Consider the following 18,145-nt stretch of genomic DNA (forward strand, 5'->3'; position numbering starts at 1 on the left):
TTTTGATAAATCAGGAAAATATCTGGTTCAAAAGACATGAATTTAATCAATTCACCTCTGCTTGAATCAAAACCTAATAGAAGTGATTCATATAATCCAGAAGGCTTGAAGGTAATTTCAGTGTTTGCTTCTTTTATTCACAGTTGTGATTGATAAAATGGTTTGGGTGTGGAATAAATGTAATCAGATTATTTTGGTGAACAGCAATTTAATAACACCACGAAGCAAGATATTAGTTTCATACTAATAGTAAATGGGTAAAATAGCTAAAATTAAATGAGTAAAAACAGGTAAAAATGTTTACAAAATTACTAAAAATCTTTTCCTATGCCTTAATTTTTGACTACTTACAGCATCAGAGTTATGAACTTACAAGTGGGCGTCCTTCTATATTTTAAATATGCATCATTCCCATGAAATCAATATATTTTTTTTGCTTTAAAATGCCATTTAAATAACCTCTTGATATTTTGGACCCAGCCAGTAGTCTCCTACAAGCAGAATGAAGTTCCTATTCTCCACCCGCCCCCCATTGCATCCCCTCCTTCATCCACTGCATCCCCTCCTTCAATTCCCGGGAATCAGGAATTAGCCTTCCATGCAACATTGGTGCAAACTGGACTTCTGTAGGAGGGAATCAGTAAAAATAACTTTTCTCTGACAATACAAGTGCTGTTACACTTGTAAGGGAGCATCTTTATATCCACCCCATGTGTTTAATTTTGTCATCAAAATTTGTCCTACGTGGAAGAATTGCATGGAGAAGTAAATGAGAGCAATATTACAGCAGGTTGCAGGACACACAGACTTTACCAAACAGCTTCATGAATGAGACATTAGCTGTCATTCTGTTTCTGCTGATGTAGCAGCTAGGTTAGTGGGCCGTTGCTGATATATTTATCCTGACCCACAAACCCAAAGAAACTTGATGATCTGTTTCTGTCTTAGGTAAGGCTTGCAGGGGAATGGTGGGTTCTTTATACAGCAGCCTCCCCTTCTACAAGTGTTGATGGTCTGGATTGAGGTCTCTTCTCTCTTCCTCCTCCTCCTCCTAGCTGGTTTTAAATAAAATGTCATGAGACTTGATCATAAAACTCCCATGTCACCGAGCGCTTCTTCAATTGAATGAAACTGTGCCCCTCTCCGTTCACAATAGATTTGCCATGCATAGACTGTTCATTCTGCCCTCCTTACTGACTGGGAAACCTGACTAGCTCCTGGAACTCTGTACTGCTTGCCTCCCACCTCTCAGTCTATTAAACATGCCCCCCCACCCCATGCAGCTTAGCCCCTTACTCAGTTATTGAACTTCTCCTTGGCTCCTATTTACCACCTCTCCTCTCCTGGCATGACTTCACTCCAGCCTCAGTTAAATGGCTCTCAGCAACACGGGTGCTCCCTTTCAGTGCTTCTAGTGAAGCCACAGTCCACACTTTGGGAAACTTCTGAGCCTTGACTGTATTGGTACTAGGCATATGAACAGTGTACTCCCTGATATACTCCTTTCCACTTGAGAATCACTGTGCTGCATAATTCCAAGTGATTAAGGTATGCTTTATACAACAACCCTTTAAGGGATGTCAGTATTACTAATGCTACGAGAATAAGAGATGATGATTGCATTATAAATCGAATATTGTTGTTATTATCGGGCCACCTAGTGATTTTTTTGGCTGAAGTGATATTTGATCTGGGTATTTTCACTACACTGTACTTCAAACTGCTGTGCTATATCACTTCACAAGTCCACTACTTGTGTACACTGCTTGTCCTCCACCTAATGATCCACAGCTCTGAGCAGATCATAATAGAAAAGAAATGAAGTAGAAGTAGAACCATCTTGTTTAAATTGGCCAATGTGTATATCCATGTCTATGAAATACATGCTTTGCTTTTTAAAAGTTATGTGACAGCTTTGTCTCCCAAGAAGTTTACGATAAAAAAGAATATAGTCAGTGTAGCATAGGGTTAAGTGATGGACTTGGAATACAATGACCTGGGTTGAAATCCCTGCTGGCCAAGGTTACTGTATGACTTTGGCCCGCCGTTCTTTCTAAGATTAACCTCCTTCACAGGATTCTTAAGGGGACAAAATGGAGAAGAGAATCATGTGTGCTGCCTTGAATGTCTTGTAGGAATGTGAGATACAAATACACAATAACTAAATTCAGCAACATAATTTGTCACAAGCTTTTAAAGCAGTCTAGAAAAAAACCTTGAAAATGGGCATTAGCACAGTTTTACTGATGCAGGTCTATGAGCACTTCCAAACGTAAACATTGATTTCCCATTCAGGATCATTTCTCATATTTTATTTTGAAGATAAAGGAGCATTCACCTTGAATGATAATAGGAACATGCATGAAGGTAGGTCATAATATTACATGAGAAATGCCCCAGAATTATGGAGGAAGAGAGAAATATCACCCTGAGATCTTTGAAGGGGATAAAAAGATGATAAAATTGTGCGGTTAACTCCAAGAGAGAATCAAGGCTGTAGAACTGCTTCTGGAGTCTGTCTCGCAACTAAGCCTTACAGCTGCTTGTGAGGCTTATTTTCTAAGAACCTTTCAATCTAAAGGCAATATGTGGGCTGGGAAATTTGATTCTGGTTATCTGTTTATGATTTTTCTAAGTGTAAAACAAATATAATAATGATCTAGCTCAGTAATTTCAATCTGTCTCCTGAGCCTTTAAAAGCAGACAGCCTGTAAAATATGTATGTTTAAGTTAGCAAAAACAAAATTCCCCTGCTTGATAACACAGATTAGGTTCTGAGGCTGGAATTTTCCATGGACTCATTTTTTTCAAACTTTTGTATTTTGTTTGTTTAGCCTTTGCCAAGTAGAAAACATATAGAAGTACAATTGTGGGACGAAGAGAGCTCAGAAGTATCTAATTCAACCATAACCTTAAAGAAAAAGTACGATTCCAGTTATGACGTTAAAAGAAAAGGTTTGTTTTAAACTGTGTGAGGTTGGGGCTGACATGGTTCTTCAGTGTCTCTGGAGTTTTGACTTAGTTCCATGTGCATTTTTCCCAGTTCCCATGAAGAACAATGGAGTAGTTTTATAACAGGGTAAGCTCAGCTGTACTGAAAATGAAACAACAGAGAAAAAAGCTAAGACTGCTCTTCAAAGTTCATATACGCAGATTTCTCATCGTTTTCTTGCCTTGTAACTTGGGCCTCTGTAAAATGTCACTTTTCCAGCACACCCCTTCTTGTCAACAGCCCTTCCTTTATCCCTTTCTACAACCTGTCTAAAATAACAAATCTATTGCCAATATCAGCACAGTTTTATTAGCTCATTTGCCAAAAGCCATCCTGTAATGATGTTACAATACCTCGTCAGGGCCATATTATTCATAAGGCTGACTAGGCTGAAGTCTAGGGGCCCCACAGGGACTAGGGGCCTGTCAATTTTTTTTGATGAGGCACACTCCCACATAAATTACAATTAGTTGATTCTCTTATATAACCTTTATTAATAAGATATCAACTGCTTCCTTATTGAAGTTAAACAAATTGTCTCTTATACTAAACAAATTATCCATAAATTATATATTTTAATAAATAATAAAAGTGTTACTTAGTTCAAAATATTACAGTATTGAACAATTATACCCCCAAAATGTGCTTTCCTGAAGAGTTCTACTTGTGCAATAAAAATATTTTTAAAATTGTGAATAGAATTCTTCAGGAGACCCTCAAAGTGGATATAGGGCTATGTTCTGCCGTCTAGTACCTACCGTACCAGTGTCAAGCTGTCAGCTGTAGTGGGGTGAAAGACAAGTGCTGGAGGGACCCGAAATACCTGAAAGCCTAGGGGCCCAGCCATGCATTAATACAGCCCTGCCTCGTCTCCCAACATAGAAACTAGGGATGTAAATTTCACATCTTTCTAACCTTTTTTTTTTAAAATACTTTTTTTATAATTGAGGCTTAGTCTTCTAGTACTTTATGAGGTCAATGCCTGGCATTCCCTTGGCCTATTATGAGGGGATTATTGGTTTGAAGGAACCACCCAGTAGGCTTGATGAAAACTACTAAGAAACAGGTTTATTCTCGTGCTATGTATGGCTTGTTTGTTTCTTTGTTTTCCTTTTCTCCAATCCTCTCAATATTACAGTAATAAAGTTATTGGAGAGCTGAGACCTGAGAAAGCATAACGATTACAAAGCAGGTTTCTTGTTTGACTGATTCAGACTTATAATATGGAATTGAAAGCCTTTTAACTGTTTTTACAGGAATAGCACCAAAACCACCCTACATATCTTCAAGATATCTAAAGTCCCTAATGGATCTCCTAACCCTTCTTCCTCTAAAATCCAACAACCCCTATCTCTGTCAATTGGCTAGCAGTTAAACTGCCAAACTCCAGCTTTTTTTTTATTTTCAACATTCCAATCCACCATTTGAAAGTGACTGAGGCTCCAGGGGGACAGAACTTGGACCATCAGAGTGGTCCAGCTGCTTCCTCCACAAGCTGTGAGCTCAATTCAGCACCACAAGACTCTGTCACCCCCATTTTAAAAATGATACAAAAATTGTTTCAGAAACTGAAGTACATCATGAAGAGCCAAGAACCATAGGATCAGTCTGTCTGGAAATGCAACAGCAGCGTTCGCTTTCTTTGGAAAACTGCTCAAAAGAAAATGAGCCGTCCATAATAAATCCTTCTGGAACTAAATTGTATCATCTTGAAGCAATACATAAGAAGAACTCAGAGGTAATTGTTTAAAATTGAAGTGATGTTTTAGCACTCCTTGTCAAGCTACCCTGTGTCATTAGTAATGAAATGTGAAAGACCATCCAGAGTCATCTGGCTTTTTAATATGTGGTGGCTAGTGTACACATATATGAGCACTGATGTGGTATAATGTATCAAGCTTTTCATTTTACAGCAGCTATTTGATAGCTATTGATTCTGGACCTATCTTTTCAATCTTCAGAATTCAAAGATATTACAAAGTGGATCCCTGAAAGATGGTGTGCAGGGTCAGAGTGATTTGGGTCTCCCGATTTGGTTTAACCGAATCGGGGGGGGGGAATTCAGAATAAAGGGGATTCTAAAGTCGCAAGCCGCTTCGGAATACCTGATTCGGAACGATTCGGGTTTGCTTCTTCAAGTTTTGGACGTTGTTTTCAATGGGAAACATGCTCTTGGCTTTCTGGGAGCCTGGGGGGGCATTTTCTTTAGGAAGCAAACCAAACTTGGTGGGGACCTTCTCCTAACTCTCCTCTAACGACCCCCCAAGTTTCAGAACGATTAGACTTCGGGGGGGCCATGTTATGGCCCCCCCAAAGAAGGTATCCCCATCCTCCTCCACTCTCCATTATTCCCTATGGGGAAAACCCAAAGGTCTTTCTAGGTGGCTTGGGGTGGCATTTTGCAAGCAAAATGCACCCAATTTTCAGGGTACCTGCTCCTCCTACCTGTCCTACCATGCCCTCTGCCAAGTTTTAGGGAGATAGCATTTTGGGGGGCCATAAAGGTGATTCTCCCACCATACCATTTTATTTCTACTGTGGGGAAGACTCCCACACAGCAGAAACACATGGATTGTGGCTGCCAATGGCTGCAGCCACAGTATGGCTACACTCTACACAGCCCCTCAGAACCAACCCCCCCCCCCAAACTTACCACTGCCCAGCCACTCTCCATTGGTTCCTGTTGTGGGAAATGTCCAGACTCCCACAGCAGGAACCCATGGAATGTGACATCCATGGCCACAGGCGTAATCCCACTTTCAATCTACCCCCCCAGCAGCCCCACAGACCCAAAGACACGCACCCCCAAGTCCCCCCCTCCCCCGAGCAGCCTGGCCAGCCACTCCCCATTGTTCCCTAATGGGAACTTTTAAACTGTCTTTCCCAGGGCAATTATGCACAGGCCATGGGTGCCACAGTGGAGGGTACACTCCTGAGTGCAAGCTCATCCCTGAGAAAGCACACCTGAACCACAAACATGCACCCCCAAGTTTGCCACCACCCCCAGAGCAGGCTGGCCAGCCCCTCCCTATTGTTCCCTATAATGGGAACTAAGCTTCACACCACGGAATAACACACAAACACACATTGAATCAAGTTCAATTTTTTTATTTTTTAACTTTCAGTTACAGCATTAATGGCACATGACACTAGTGTCTCATCACAACAGTCTCCTAGACAATAGTACCACAACTACCCTCACATCAGAGAATCATCAACACACACACAATCACTTGCAAAAAGGTTTTATTTCTTGGCTTTAATTTACACAGCATGGAAGGCACATCACAACATATCACAACATTCTCCTAGACAGTAGTACCACAACTACCCTCACATCAGAGAATCATTAACATACACACAATCACTTGCAAAAAGATTTTATTTCTTGGCTTTAATTTACACAGCATGGAAAGCACATCACAACATATCACAACAGTCTCCTAGACAGTAGTACCACAACTATCCTCACATCAGAGAATCACAAAACACACACACAATCACTTGCAAAAAGATTTTATTTCTTGGAGTTCCTGGGCTGAGGGTGGGAGACAGCATACAGCAACAGGAGCACAACATTTACAACCCGCCCCCCCCTCCAACATAACCATAGTGACTCCAAGGAAGCCCAAACCACAGTGTCACACATCCATTCCACACAAACCAAACTGAACTGGGGGAAACTCTTGCAACTTAGTCCAGCAGAAACATTGTCATTTCCTGCAGCTGGGCTCTCAGTTCAGCCAGTGGGGAAACACCACTAAGTAGAACAGTACCAAGCCACAAGCACAACAGAATGGCATTTGCGGAGTATGGTTGCAGAGGTTCCCCCCACCCCCCGTCAGCCTCAGGCTTAACTGGAAAACACCTGTGAGTTAGTATTCGGATGTAGCCTTCATCATCAGCTGGTCCCCACCTGCACCATCCCTACCTGCTCCACTCCTCCCCCACCCCTTCAACATGAACATTTAAACTTTAACAAAAACAACATCAAACAACATTCTCCTCAGCACTGCAGCATCGCTAAGTTTGGCTGCTCTGAGTTTTGGGTCATTTTTTTTCCTGATTTTTTTGGGGGGGAGCCAAATTGCAGGGTGCATTCCCTTTGCCACTGAGTTCCACCGTCCTGCTGGACTTTTTTCTACTTCTAAAAGTTTCATGTAGGGAAGAGCATGGTTCCCCAGGTCCTAGACTCGCAGAGGATGCAGACCACAAGGAGGGCTCATCTCATTCAATCTGGAAGTCCACTCCTGAGAAATCGAAGAGCCGAGAGTTGACCTTTAGGAAGACCAACTGCTCAACTCTCCATGGGAGAAGGTGAGAGCGATGTGGGCTGAGAGATCTCTGTCTTTTGGTGCTACACCTCTGAAGATGCCAGCCACAGCTGCTGGCGAAACGTCAGGAACTACAATGCCAAGACCACGGCAATACAGCCCGGAAAACCCCCAACAACCATCGTTCTCCGGCCGTGAAAGCCTTCGACAATACATTGGGCTGACATTGTCGCCCGCAAAAGAAAAGACGTGCTCGCTCTCCACACTCATCGGAGGGCATGAGAGGAGCCACTGCGCCTCAAGGGAGAGGTTCAACTAGACTGCCTCCTTCTTGGCCCAGTAGCTCAGCGGATCGGTGAACAGCAACTTGCAGGGCTCCGCAAGGTAGTCCCTGACCCCTGCCTCTGTCGAATCCTCTCTCACACGACTCACGAGAGGCCGCTGGAGTATCTCCATCTCCATGGACATCCTGGTAGTAGCTGCGGGGGGAGCCTGCTCAGAAGGGGTGCGAGAGGGACCTGCAGGGCTGGGCCCCTTGCACGTCCCCTCTGATGACAGGCGTCCCCTCTTAGCCTGCCTACGCCTCACTCGCGCACAGAGGGCATCTCTGGCTTAGGTGAAGTTCCTGTCCTGCTCGGCTAAAGTGCCCTTAATGCGTGGGTTGCACATGGTTGCCAACATGTACAACTAGATCTTCTCATGAGCGCTCACCACTGGAACACTGCACGTGGTGCGTCTGGGTCCACAAAGGAGGCCAATGAACTCTGGAGCGTTCAGACCCAGGGTCGCCGTGTCAGACAAGACCTCTACAGTGAAGTCCTTGAAGGGCTTCGTGACATCCACTGTCTGGGATACGGTGAGCCAATCCTCCTGGCTGAACTCACTCACCTGACTCGCAACATCGCTCTCCGAGACCCACGCTTCAAGTGCAGCCTGCTGCTCCACCAAGCTCTCCAGCATGGCACAGGTGGAGTTCCAGCGAGTGACTATGTTAGAGATCAAGACATGCTCCGGCATGCCTGTCCTGTCCTGCTTCTGGCTCAGTTCGTGAGTGGATTTCACACTGCGTGAGAAGTGACTCGTGAGCCTCCGACATTTCTGCAGGAGATACTGGAAGTCACGAGCTGTGGGGTCCTGGGGTTCCAGGGAGGAGCCCGCCCCAAGCAAAGCTTTCACCATTAGGTGAAGTTTTTGAGCTGCACAGTAAATGCATTCATTGCTCACCTGCCGTGCTGCTGCCCTCATATTCTGGCCACCATCCGTCACCATGCATCCCATGGTGATGGTGCCCTCGCCTATCCAGCTATCTAACTCCCTCCTCAAGGTGGCTGTGATGTTCTCTGCTATGTGCAACATGTTGAGAACAGCGGCATGGAGCAAGGCCTTGCAATAGTCGGCCCTGTGGTCTCCTATCCTTCCCTGCCTATCTCTGGACACCTCACCCCCACCCTGAAGGTCTTCGGGTTGCCACCAGTGTGCAGTAAGCGAGAGGTACACATACTGCACGCTTGGGCAGGTCTTGATGTCGGATGTGAAGTGCACAGTTCTCCCGGCAAGGCAGGACAACTGTGCCTTCACGTGGTCCCTGGCAGCTCTGTAAAATGAGGGCACCACGGCCCTGCTCAACGTCATGCGTGCCGGGGTAGTGTACCAGGGAAAGGCATCATGGAGCAGCCCACTGAAGCTGAAGTCGTCTACTACGGAGAAAGACTGACCATCAACTGCAATCATATTGACGAGGGGGCGCGTAACGCGCCAGGTTGCCTTCTTGATCCCCTCTCTGGGCACACTAGGACCCAGCACAACAAGCATCTCCAGCAGAGAGGGGCTGAGATGTGGGCTCTTCCACCACAGTCTCTTCCTCTTCCTCCAGCACCCTCTCCTCCTGCACAGCCGTGAGAGGCCTGCTGCTGGCCTCAGAGAAAACAGGGGAGGACCGCCCAGCAGGGGGTTCCTCCTGCAGTTCCTCCAACATCCGTCGGGTCCCTGGGGTGAGTGGGAATGCAGGAAAAGTCATGTGTCCCACATCCATCCCAGGAGACACCACATGCCCCTTCTCCAGCAGCTGGGTCTCAACCCAGCTGCTGAATGAGCGACCCCGGCCAGTGCCTCAGCAGAAGGCCCCCGCCCAGTGCCAGCCCCTGCCTCAGACACCTGGGTTGGGGGTGGCCCTCCAGCAGCTGCCTCAGGAAAGAAGACCTTGCGAACCCTCTTCTTGTCGCCAGAAGCCAGGCTGGTGAATAGCAGCAGCCCAGGGGAGGGCCTCCTCCGCTCAGATGGGGGGATAGCCGCAGCAGTCCCCCTCCACTCCATCCCTCTAGACTTACCTCTAGCCTTTCCCCCAGGGCCCCTCTCAGCTTTCCTATCAGCCATTCTTTCCCCTCCTGGAACCTACACTAACTACCTGTTGTTAATTTTTTGTTAAAAAAACCCCAAATTTACAATTTAGTTTTTTAAAAAACCTATCTACCTGTTTCTAAATCTGTGTTTCTTGTGGCTCTGTTACTAGTGGATATGGTCAGTTAAATATCTTCTTAAAAGGCCCTATTTTGGGGGGGGGACGTAAACCTACACACCAAACAGCTAAATTCCTCTTCAGGATCAGGAATCAAGCTGGCTCTAAACCCCAATATAAATGGAAGCCTATTACAACAATAAATGCCCGGCCTGGCTTCAAGGGTGTCAGTATGTATAATTATATATAATTTGAAGAGACCCTAACTCTAACTAATTCTTTTCGTACAGAAGCCTATTTACTGGGCAGAACTACCCTTGGTTCCCTGACAATTTAGTTCAGAGGGCAAATATTCAGTGAAGGCCTAGTGGCCTACAACTAGCCTACCTTCTAAAAACACTATTTAAAACTATTCTGGGAAACCTAAAGTAGAACCAAACACAGCTAAACTAACAGCACTAACTTTAACACTTAAAAACTTTAACTCCCCCTGCAACAATTGAAATTAAGTTCCAACAGTAACTTTTAATTTCCTTCCCCCCACTCAGACTTGCAGAAACCCACCACCTCCCCCCCAAATAGAAAACCCAGTGAGTCAGTGACTGACTCTCTCACTAGTCCTGTAGTCCAGCAACGGTCAGGCAGGCAGGCAGGAATCCTCCAGGAGAAGTTCTCTCCTCAGTGGCAGGCTGCAGCCAAACTGGAGACAGAGAGCCTCTACCAGCCGCAGCGGCAGCGGGAGTCTCTCTAGTCTCTAGGCCAGGAACAGAATGGAAGCTGGTTAGTAAGTATTAAGTTAACCTTTAATCCAAATATGATTAACCTTTAACCCCTCCCCCAACAACTGGAAAAAATCAAGCCCCTAACATTTTAAACCTTTAAGCCCCCCCCCCAGCAACTGGAAAATAAAAGCCACTAAACTATAAACCCTTAAAACAAAAAACAAATGCCCCAGCCAGCAGCCACTCAAAGCAAAAAAGGGCCACCACAAACATGCACACGCACACACAAGAATCCACCCCCACAAAAAATAAAGTAATTAAAAGTAAAATGCTTCAAATAAAATTCCCTTCTCTTCCTCCCCAGAAACCCACCACCTCACCCGTAAATAGAAAAGCCAGTGAGCCACTGACTGACTGACTCTCCTACCAGTCTCCTGAAGTCCAGCGCTGAGTCAGTCAGATGATCCTTGCAGCAGAAGTCCAGGCAGGGCAGGCCACAACACAGAGACAGTGAGAAACAGGCACACTCTCTCAAAGCCTCTCTCTAGGCCAGCTGGAACACAATGGAAGCTGGCCCGAAGGCCAGCCTCTAGTTTAAATCCCCTGCTGCATCTCCTTCCAGAGATTCCATTGGCTGGAAGGTGAATCAGCAGTGGGATTGGACACTCCCAAGTCCCCGTCCCTTCCCTAATCCCCTCCCTCCTCCCCTTTGTAATCTAATCTAGTCACTCCTCACCCCTCCCAATCTGTAAATTAGGCAGGAATCTCTGACTTTGCTGCTTGCTTGCATTGCATTGCATTGTAATTGCAAACATCTAGCAAAGCAAGCTTCCCACCTTTTTTTTGCAAGATGGGAGGGGTTAGGAAGAGGTAGTGAGTCACGCACTCCTCCCCCTCCCCTCTTCTAAGAAAGTGCGGGAAGTTTTAACTTCCTGCAGAAAGGGCTGCTGCCAGCTAACCCGAAGCAATCTGAATTGCTTCAGAAAGCTTTGCTTCGGTATTTCTGAATTGGGGCCAGCCCTGATTAGAAAATACCGAATCTTTCCGAATCGGGCCTGATTCGGGTTTTTAACCCGAATCGGATACCCAAAGCGCACACCTCTACTCATCACAATGTTAGCTCTCATCTGTTTGTCAGACTCTACCTTTCGCTGTTCCCTTCCCAAAGTAGGAGTACTTCCTAATGGCTCGCATAATATTTAAAGACTGATATTAAACAGTTTTATTGTAAAATAGCTTATACCAGAGCAAATTAAAAACATTAGCCAACAACTGATCCAACCGTTGGTTTCATGAAAATCTTTCACAAACTGATGACCAAAATAAAACTGCTTTGCATGGCTTTCTGGAAAGCTGGCAAAGTAAATGAAATTCCTTATTTTTAGTAGAAGACCATCCCATAAGAAGGGTATTGACGGCTGAAGAAGCCCACAAAGGTGAAGCTGTTTTTTTTAATTGTTCTGTGGAAAGGGATAACAAAAAGCACATTATTGCAACAAATGTAGCAAAGCTCTGGTTTCATATAGGGAGAGTCAGACCCTTAGGGATGATGACCAGAACTATCATGAAGTAGGTAAAGCTTATTTGCCTAGTGTTGCTTAGCCACTAGCATGCATATTATCAACCAAATACTTGTGCAGTGAATATAGTTAAATAAGTGTGCAGTAGCTCTGAACTTGAGGAGTCCTATGCATCACAGAAGTCATGTGAGCATGGTTTCTCTTTGACTGACCCTCTATATTTTCATCAATGCAAACATGTCACTCAGAAGTAACTTCTGTACTGTTACTGGTCACCGGAAAACTGATAAAAGCTTTTCTTCATTTTGTAGGAAGAAAACCGATGTTTTGAACAGCCAGTGCTTCAAGTTTTCAAAAGATTTTCACCACCAGAGACTACTTCAAAGAGCAACAATCAGACATTTGTTGGCATCACTCCATGCAACAACACGCTGAACAATTACATGGCTTGGTAACTTTCTGTGTATTATGTTCTGTTCTAATATTTTAGAAAAGTGAATAGATTTGTGTTGGTATTTGCTTTGGTACCATTTAAATTAGCTAGCAGTTATTTGTGTACTAGATAAAAGGCACATCTTAACTATTGGTTCAAGTATGAGTACCTGGTTGAAGTCCAAGAAATATCTTGTACTTGAGGTTAAAATTTGGACTAAAAATCTTAAAATAAATCTCAATAACATGGTAAAAATGGTGATGCAGCGGTACACCTTCTCATGAATCAGCATGTTGTTAAATATTGTAGGCAAGCTACATGTTCAATTTCAACTAATGGTGTTCTGAGGGGAAATGAAGATTTTGATTATTTAGTGAGATATTTGATTGATAATGAGATTATTACTATATTTGCAAGGATTTCAATGAAAAATGTTTTTGACAGTTTCAGTACTCCTGTTATAAATAATGATTTTCTTCCGGGGAGTAAAGTGACCACACCTTACAACCAGTTTTCGTATCTGCATCCTTGTACTCCAACAACTCCATTCCAAGTGCAGAGTGGATTACAGGTAAGAGTCCTTCTGAAATAAGCTGGCCCTGTTTCCCTTGAAGAAAACTCAAATTTCAATTGGTGCAGAATTCAGGTGCCTCTTCATATCTGGGGCAGTGTGCAGGAATGGCATTCAGCTTTTGTTCCAGCAGCTGCTTTAACTCCTAATTCCAGGCTCACTTTGAGGTGTGGCCCTTCACAGCCTGGGGCCCACATTCCTGAAAGATTTTGTCCAAAACGGAGAAAAGGATTTGTATGAATACAGTTCTTCATAGAGATTTGTCTGGGGAACCAGTCAACTGTTCTGGGAAGCCTCTCCAGCTTGCCTTCCATGTTGAGGCTTCTGTCCGGGGTCGGATACCCCAAGCACCCTGGATGGGTTACAATCCCCTGAAGGAAGGCGGGCGCAGGGGGCCCCGGGAAAGGGGAGGCAGAGGCAGTGGCGGGGGGAGAGGAGGAATCAGAGGGGGAAGACAGGCAGGGATGAAATGCCCAAGCTCACCTAAAAGGACAAGAAACTCATGGGCTGGGCCAGAGCTCCGCAGAGAGGTGGGCGATGTAGGAAGCGCCAGGTCGAGCACAAGGGGAAAGCTGCATTCCCAGCCCGCCAGGGGAGGGGGTGAAGTGCAGGGAGACGAGTGCCAGTCTGCGCGAGCAAAGGCAGCGGAGGACGCAACACCTGGCTTGGAGGGGCTCAGCCAGCCCCGTCTAGCAGGGAGGATGGGGGGAGGAGAAGAAAAGGAAAGGAAATGTGCTGGATAGAAGCCCCAGCTGGGAGGCGTTTGCCTTCAGCCCCACCCCGCCTGAGAGATGTGGGCTGGCGAGCGGGAGTAATGAGAAGGAAGGAACACCTGGGAGCGGAGACAGCTGGGCCGAGTCAGGCGAGGGCGGGGACCTAGGAGAGGGGGCGAGGACGGAATGCCCTATAAATGCAGGCTCAGGAGAATGGTCGGGGTAGGTTGTGTAGCAGAAGAGTGAGAGATGGAGTGGAGGAGCGAAAGGCGAGAGACTGAGGAGGTGGAGGGGAGGATCGAAAGGCAAGAGACTGAGATGGAGTGGAGGAACGGGGAGCAAGCGAATGGGGAGAGGTGGGGAGGAAGATTGACAGGGGAAGTGGAGGAGGAGATGCACCGGAGAACCTCTAGGTTGAGGGAGCTTGCTGGTGGCATGAGAGGGTGTATGGGTGAGGTATACCTCCCCTCCTTCCACAAAGCAGGACCCCGCATATTCCCTAGCTGTAGCCAGGAGCCCGCAGGCAGCACGCCAATGCCCGGCGCCACCCCCCTAGGGCAAAGCCGGGCGACCGAACTCCGGGCTCGGCCACCGCCACCACTGCGGCGCCCCAGGGAAAACCTGACAGCTTCCTCCTGGGAGAACTGTGGTTGCCTCCTCTGTCAGCCCTGCTGCTCCTGCTGAGGTCCCATTCCTCAGCCTAGAAGGCCTTTTATAGACCTCTGATATAGTTGTGAAATGGCTGTCCTGCTTGCAGTAGTACCTTGTCACTTTAGACGTGGACGTATTTACTTTTGGTTGGATAGGGTCATATCTGCCATCCAGCATCCTTCACTTTTAAAACATGTGAATGAAATATGTAATTTTTTTTGTGATCCAGAATCTATCTGCTTATTTTGTTAGTTATAGCATATGATACATGTTGTAGGCCATAAGAAATACCCAAATGAAGCAGTGAATAGGTGTAATAGCTAAGTATCTAATGAGTGTGTGTGCAAATATGTCTTTTTATTATTCAGATTTCAGCTTCTGCTCCTTCGAATGAATGCATTTTTATTAAAGGAAAATGGTATTCAGTGTTGAAACAAATTGGCAGTGGAGGTTCAAGTAAGGTAAGTCAAATGCAATGCTGTAAATCACTCTAATGCAATAATGGTTACATGTGCAAAGTCATGAGTGCAAGCAGATAAGCCAACTAGTTGTTGCAGGAATAATGTAAGACTTACCTTCCTGATTTTTCCCTAGCAGTCTGATGCTGCATTATTACTGTTTTCACTATTGTGTTCATAATAGCATATTTTCACACATTAAGATTGAGAAGTCCTGAGTGGAATCCAGTTGTGCTTGGAGCTGAAATAACGAAGAAGTCTGGGGTGGGTTGGGAGCAAGGCTAGCTTGCTTCAACTCTGTCTGAACTACCTGCCATCAGTACAAGGTACTGCCTGATAGTGGGATATAGTTGAGGTAGATCAGAGTAGATGCTGCTCTTCCCATTCAGGCCTGCATAAAGAAGCTTCCATTAATATACCAGAGGATAATGGATAGTACCAGTTTTGCTTTATCTCAGTTTAACAACAATCACCACTTCAGGGCCTGTCTGATGATTTTTAAAAAAGTATAGATACCTAGTTTTGTGTTAATTTTGACATATTCGCCCTATTTTTTAGATCACAGTCATTTAGACTGAAGGATCAAATCCTTTGGGAATAGGCTAACTCAAACCAAAATCTTTTGTGACCTTTGAAAGTTTCAGAGCTCTTCCACAAAGGCTGTGGCAGGAAATAATGTTTAGAATCTCTTGCATCAGTCATTTTCAGACGCAGGAAAAGGACCGTGGAATACTTTAATGTGAAGTTATTTACAAAGTAGCAAAAGAAGGCATTGTTGAAATTAGAGATTCAAATACAGTTTTACAAAATATATAACTGCAGTGTAGAACAGATAGATCATTCAGTTATGGAAAAGAGACAAAAGAAGTGTAGTAACCATGGGCTAGTTTTAAGAACTAAATATTTATAAACTAGGTTAAAGGTTAAAATGCACAACAGGTACTGAGTCATGATACTCTAGCCTTCTTATCACTCATTCATCTATTAACAGTTCACTTTTTATTGTGTTAAAACACTGCTTGTATTTTTGCAGTGTGGTTTTTATTTATAAAATGTGTTAACTGCTTTCCAGTAAAAATGTACTAGATAGTGCCTAAAAATAACATGAAGAACAGTCTAAAATCAGACTATGCAATATTTTTCAATACAGAACATAGATGGAGACCTACTTTCCACATAATGGCCAGTCATAGTTTGACTGTCATTTAATGGGCTTTGGGTTTGTATATTTATTTGGGTTTGTATTTATCCGTCTTCCACAAACTGGTTCCGTTTCTGGTTTCCACTAACTATTACTAGATCATTTGTGCAATCTGTAAGTTTGCCTCTTTTTGTTGTAATGGAAACATTTGTTTGGTCAAACTGAAAGTAAAGGAAATAATTAGTTGGAGGAAAGAGTATCCAAGCCTGTACACTCATGATGCCCAAGTCTTGGTTGGGTTTGAACTAGACCATAGCCTATTGCTAATTATTTTATAATAGCAGCCTAACAGTGTGATCCTAAACAGAACGCACCCTTCTAAGCACATTGACTTTAATGGACTTAGAAGTAATTGTGCTCTCAATATCTGAATAACACATGCAACAGTTGTTGAACAATTGCAGCTTAGGCTACATTCTCATGCATGCTATCATACCCTGAAAACAGATTGCAAGGGTCCAACTCTGGACAGAAAAGGCCTAATAGTGTCATTCTTATTACAAGCTTTGATACCTAGAAAGAATAAATTGAATTTTGACGTAGTGAGTAATAGTCATGATTCTAAAATGCTTGCGGAATTGACATAGATTTTGATATATGACACGTTTTCAGTGCTTCATTTGAAGTAAATATTTCCATACCAATTTTTAAAAAGCATTTGCCTTGAGTTTGTGGTCCCTTGTTTTGACAGGTATAACAATTGTGAAAATATTTCTTTCCTAGAAGAAAGCAGGAAGAGGGAGGGGGCATGGATTATGGTGGCCGGTGAATGAAATGCAACTATTAGAATTGATTAAAATAGATTCAGGTACTCTGTCTATACTAACAAAGGTCCTATTTCTTCAGTAGATGTTCACTTTTCTTACAAAGGGTCTTAACTTTTTGTACAAAACTTTAAAAAGACTGAACTTGGTGAGATACTGATTTCTGACAATCTGCTATATATTCACAGTCTAATTCCTAGGAGAAGAGAGGCTAAGGGCCTAGACTATTATTGGGCTTATATTGAAGCACTATAAAGAAACTGGAAAGAAAAATAATTATAAGTGCTCTGCAACCAGAAGATCAATTCAATTTTAGATCATTGATATAGTTCAAGGATTCTCAAGCACATGCTGGTGAATTTTTCTAAGTTAGGGGAAAATATTTCAGTCTTCTCTCATCCTAAATTGCAGCAATCAGTTGAAACTACTGATCCTTGCCATATGCTCAAGAATGAGTAGATCAAGAACAATCTCATGCTTTAAAGTTGGTTCCTCAGCATGGTGTCCACTTGAACTTACCTTGGCATCCACCAAGATTTTCAGAAGTGGACAGCCTCTATAAGGCAAAGCATGTTTTTGGCTGCCTTTATTCAAATGAAAGCAGTTTCCATTGGGGGATCAGAACTGGTAAGCACCTTAGCTTTCCTTAGTCCATGTGTGGCTCCATGCCCCTTTCAGATTTTCCTTCTCAGGACATATGAGGAGGAGGTATTTCTTCTGCCTCCACCTCCTGCAGCAGTCATTTTGGGGTGACACCACCCCCTTTTAAAATACCAAAGTTGTCTGCAGATTCAAAAGGTTGGGGACCTCCACTTTAAATTTTTCAAAAGGAAGGGATCTGGTACAGGAAAGCATCTGAATGACAAAGAGGGAGAGAGAGTGTCCTGAACTTGTGAATTATACTCCACATTTATCCAAATGCATACATGTTCTCTGTAGCATGTAAGCAGGGCTAGTATATAGCTAAGATTATTGTATTCATAACAGCAGAGGAGATTAGCTCTCTAGTGCCTGGTTTAATCATGACATACAATTGAGGAGGTGCTATGCTTTGTTTGAGAAAGTGCCTTGGTTTCTTCCTTCATGCTTTGAAATCTATGATTAGATGAGTACCGTAAAAAACCTACAGCTCCTATTATTGCTTTTCAGGTATTCCAGGTACTTGACGAAAAGAAGCACCTTTATGCCATCAAATATGTGAATTTGGAAGAGGCAGATCAACAGACTATAGAAAGTTATAAAAATGAGATTGTTCATTTAAATAAGCTTCAACAACACAGTGATAAGATTATCCGACTTTATGACTAGTGAGTTTTTTTTCTTTTACAGAATTATCCCATTTTTCCTCAAAGTTCTTTCTCAAATACTTATTTTTATATAACAACCTTGTT

General features: G+C 43.9%; 1 protein-coding gene across 3 annotated transcripts in view; it reads left to right on the forward strand.

Moving 5' to 3' along the window:
• Nucleotides 1-18,145, forward strand: part of TTK (TTK protein kinase) — a 77,190-nt gene that overhangs the window by 34,482 nt on the left and 24,563 nt on the right. For all 3 annotated transcript variants that reach the window (XM_054983136.1, XM_054983129.1, XM_054983144.1), the window contains exons 9-15: nt 15-111; nt 2,835-2,955; nt 4,558-4,730; nt 12,275-12,414; nt 12,841-12,967; nt 14,700-14,792; nt 17,904-18,061. In XM_054983136.1, coding sequence (XP_054839111.1) covers nt 15-111; nt 2,835-2,955; nt 4,558-4,730; nt 12,275-12,414; nt 12,841-12,967; nt 14,700-14,792; nt 17,904-18,061 — 909 coding nt within the window. The remainder of the gene's footprint in view (nt 1-14; nt 112-2,834; nt 2,956-4,557; nt 4,731-12,274; nt 12,415-12,840; nt 12,968-14,699; nt 14,793-17,903; nt 18,062-18,145) is intronic.

This window comes from Eublepharis macularius, chromosome 1 (genome assembly GCF_028583425.1).
Source record: "Eublepharis macularius isolate TG4126 chromosome 1, MPM_Emac_v1.0, whole genome shotgun sequence".
Taxonomy (NCBI): Eukaryota; Metazoa; Chordata; class Lepidosauria; order Squamata; family Eublepharidae; genus Eublepharis; species Eublepharis macularius.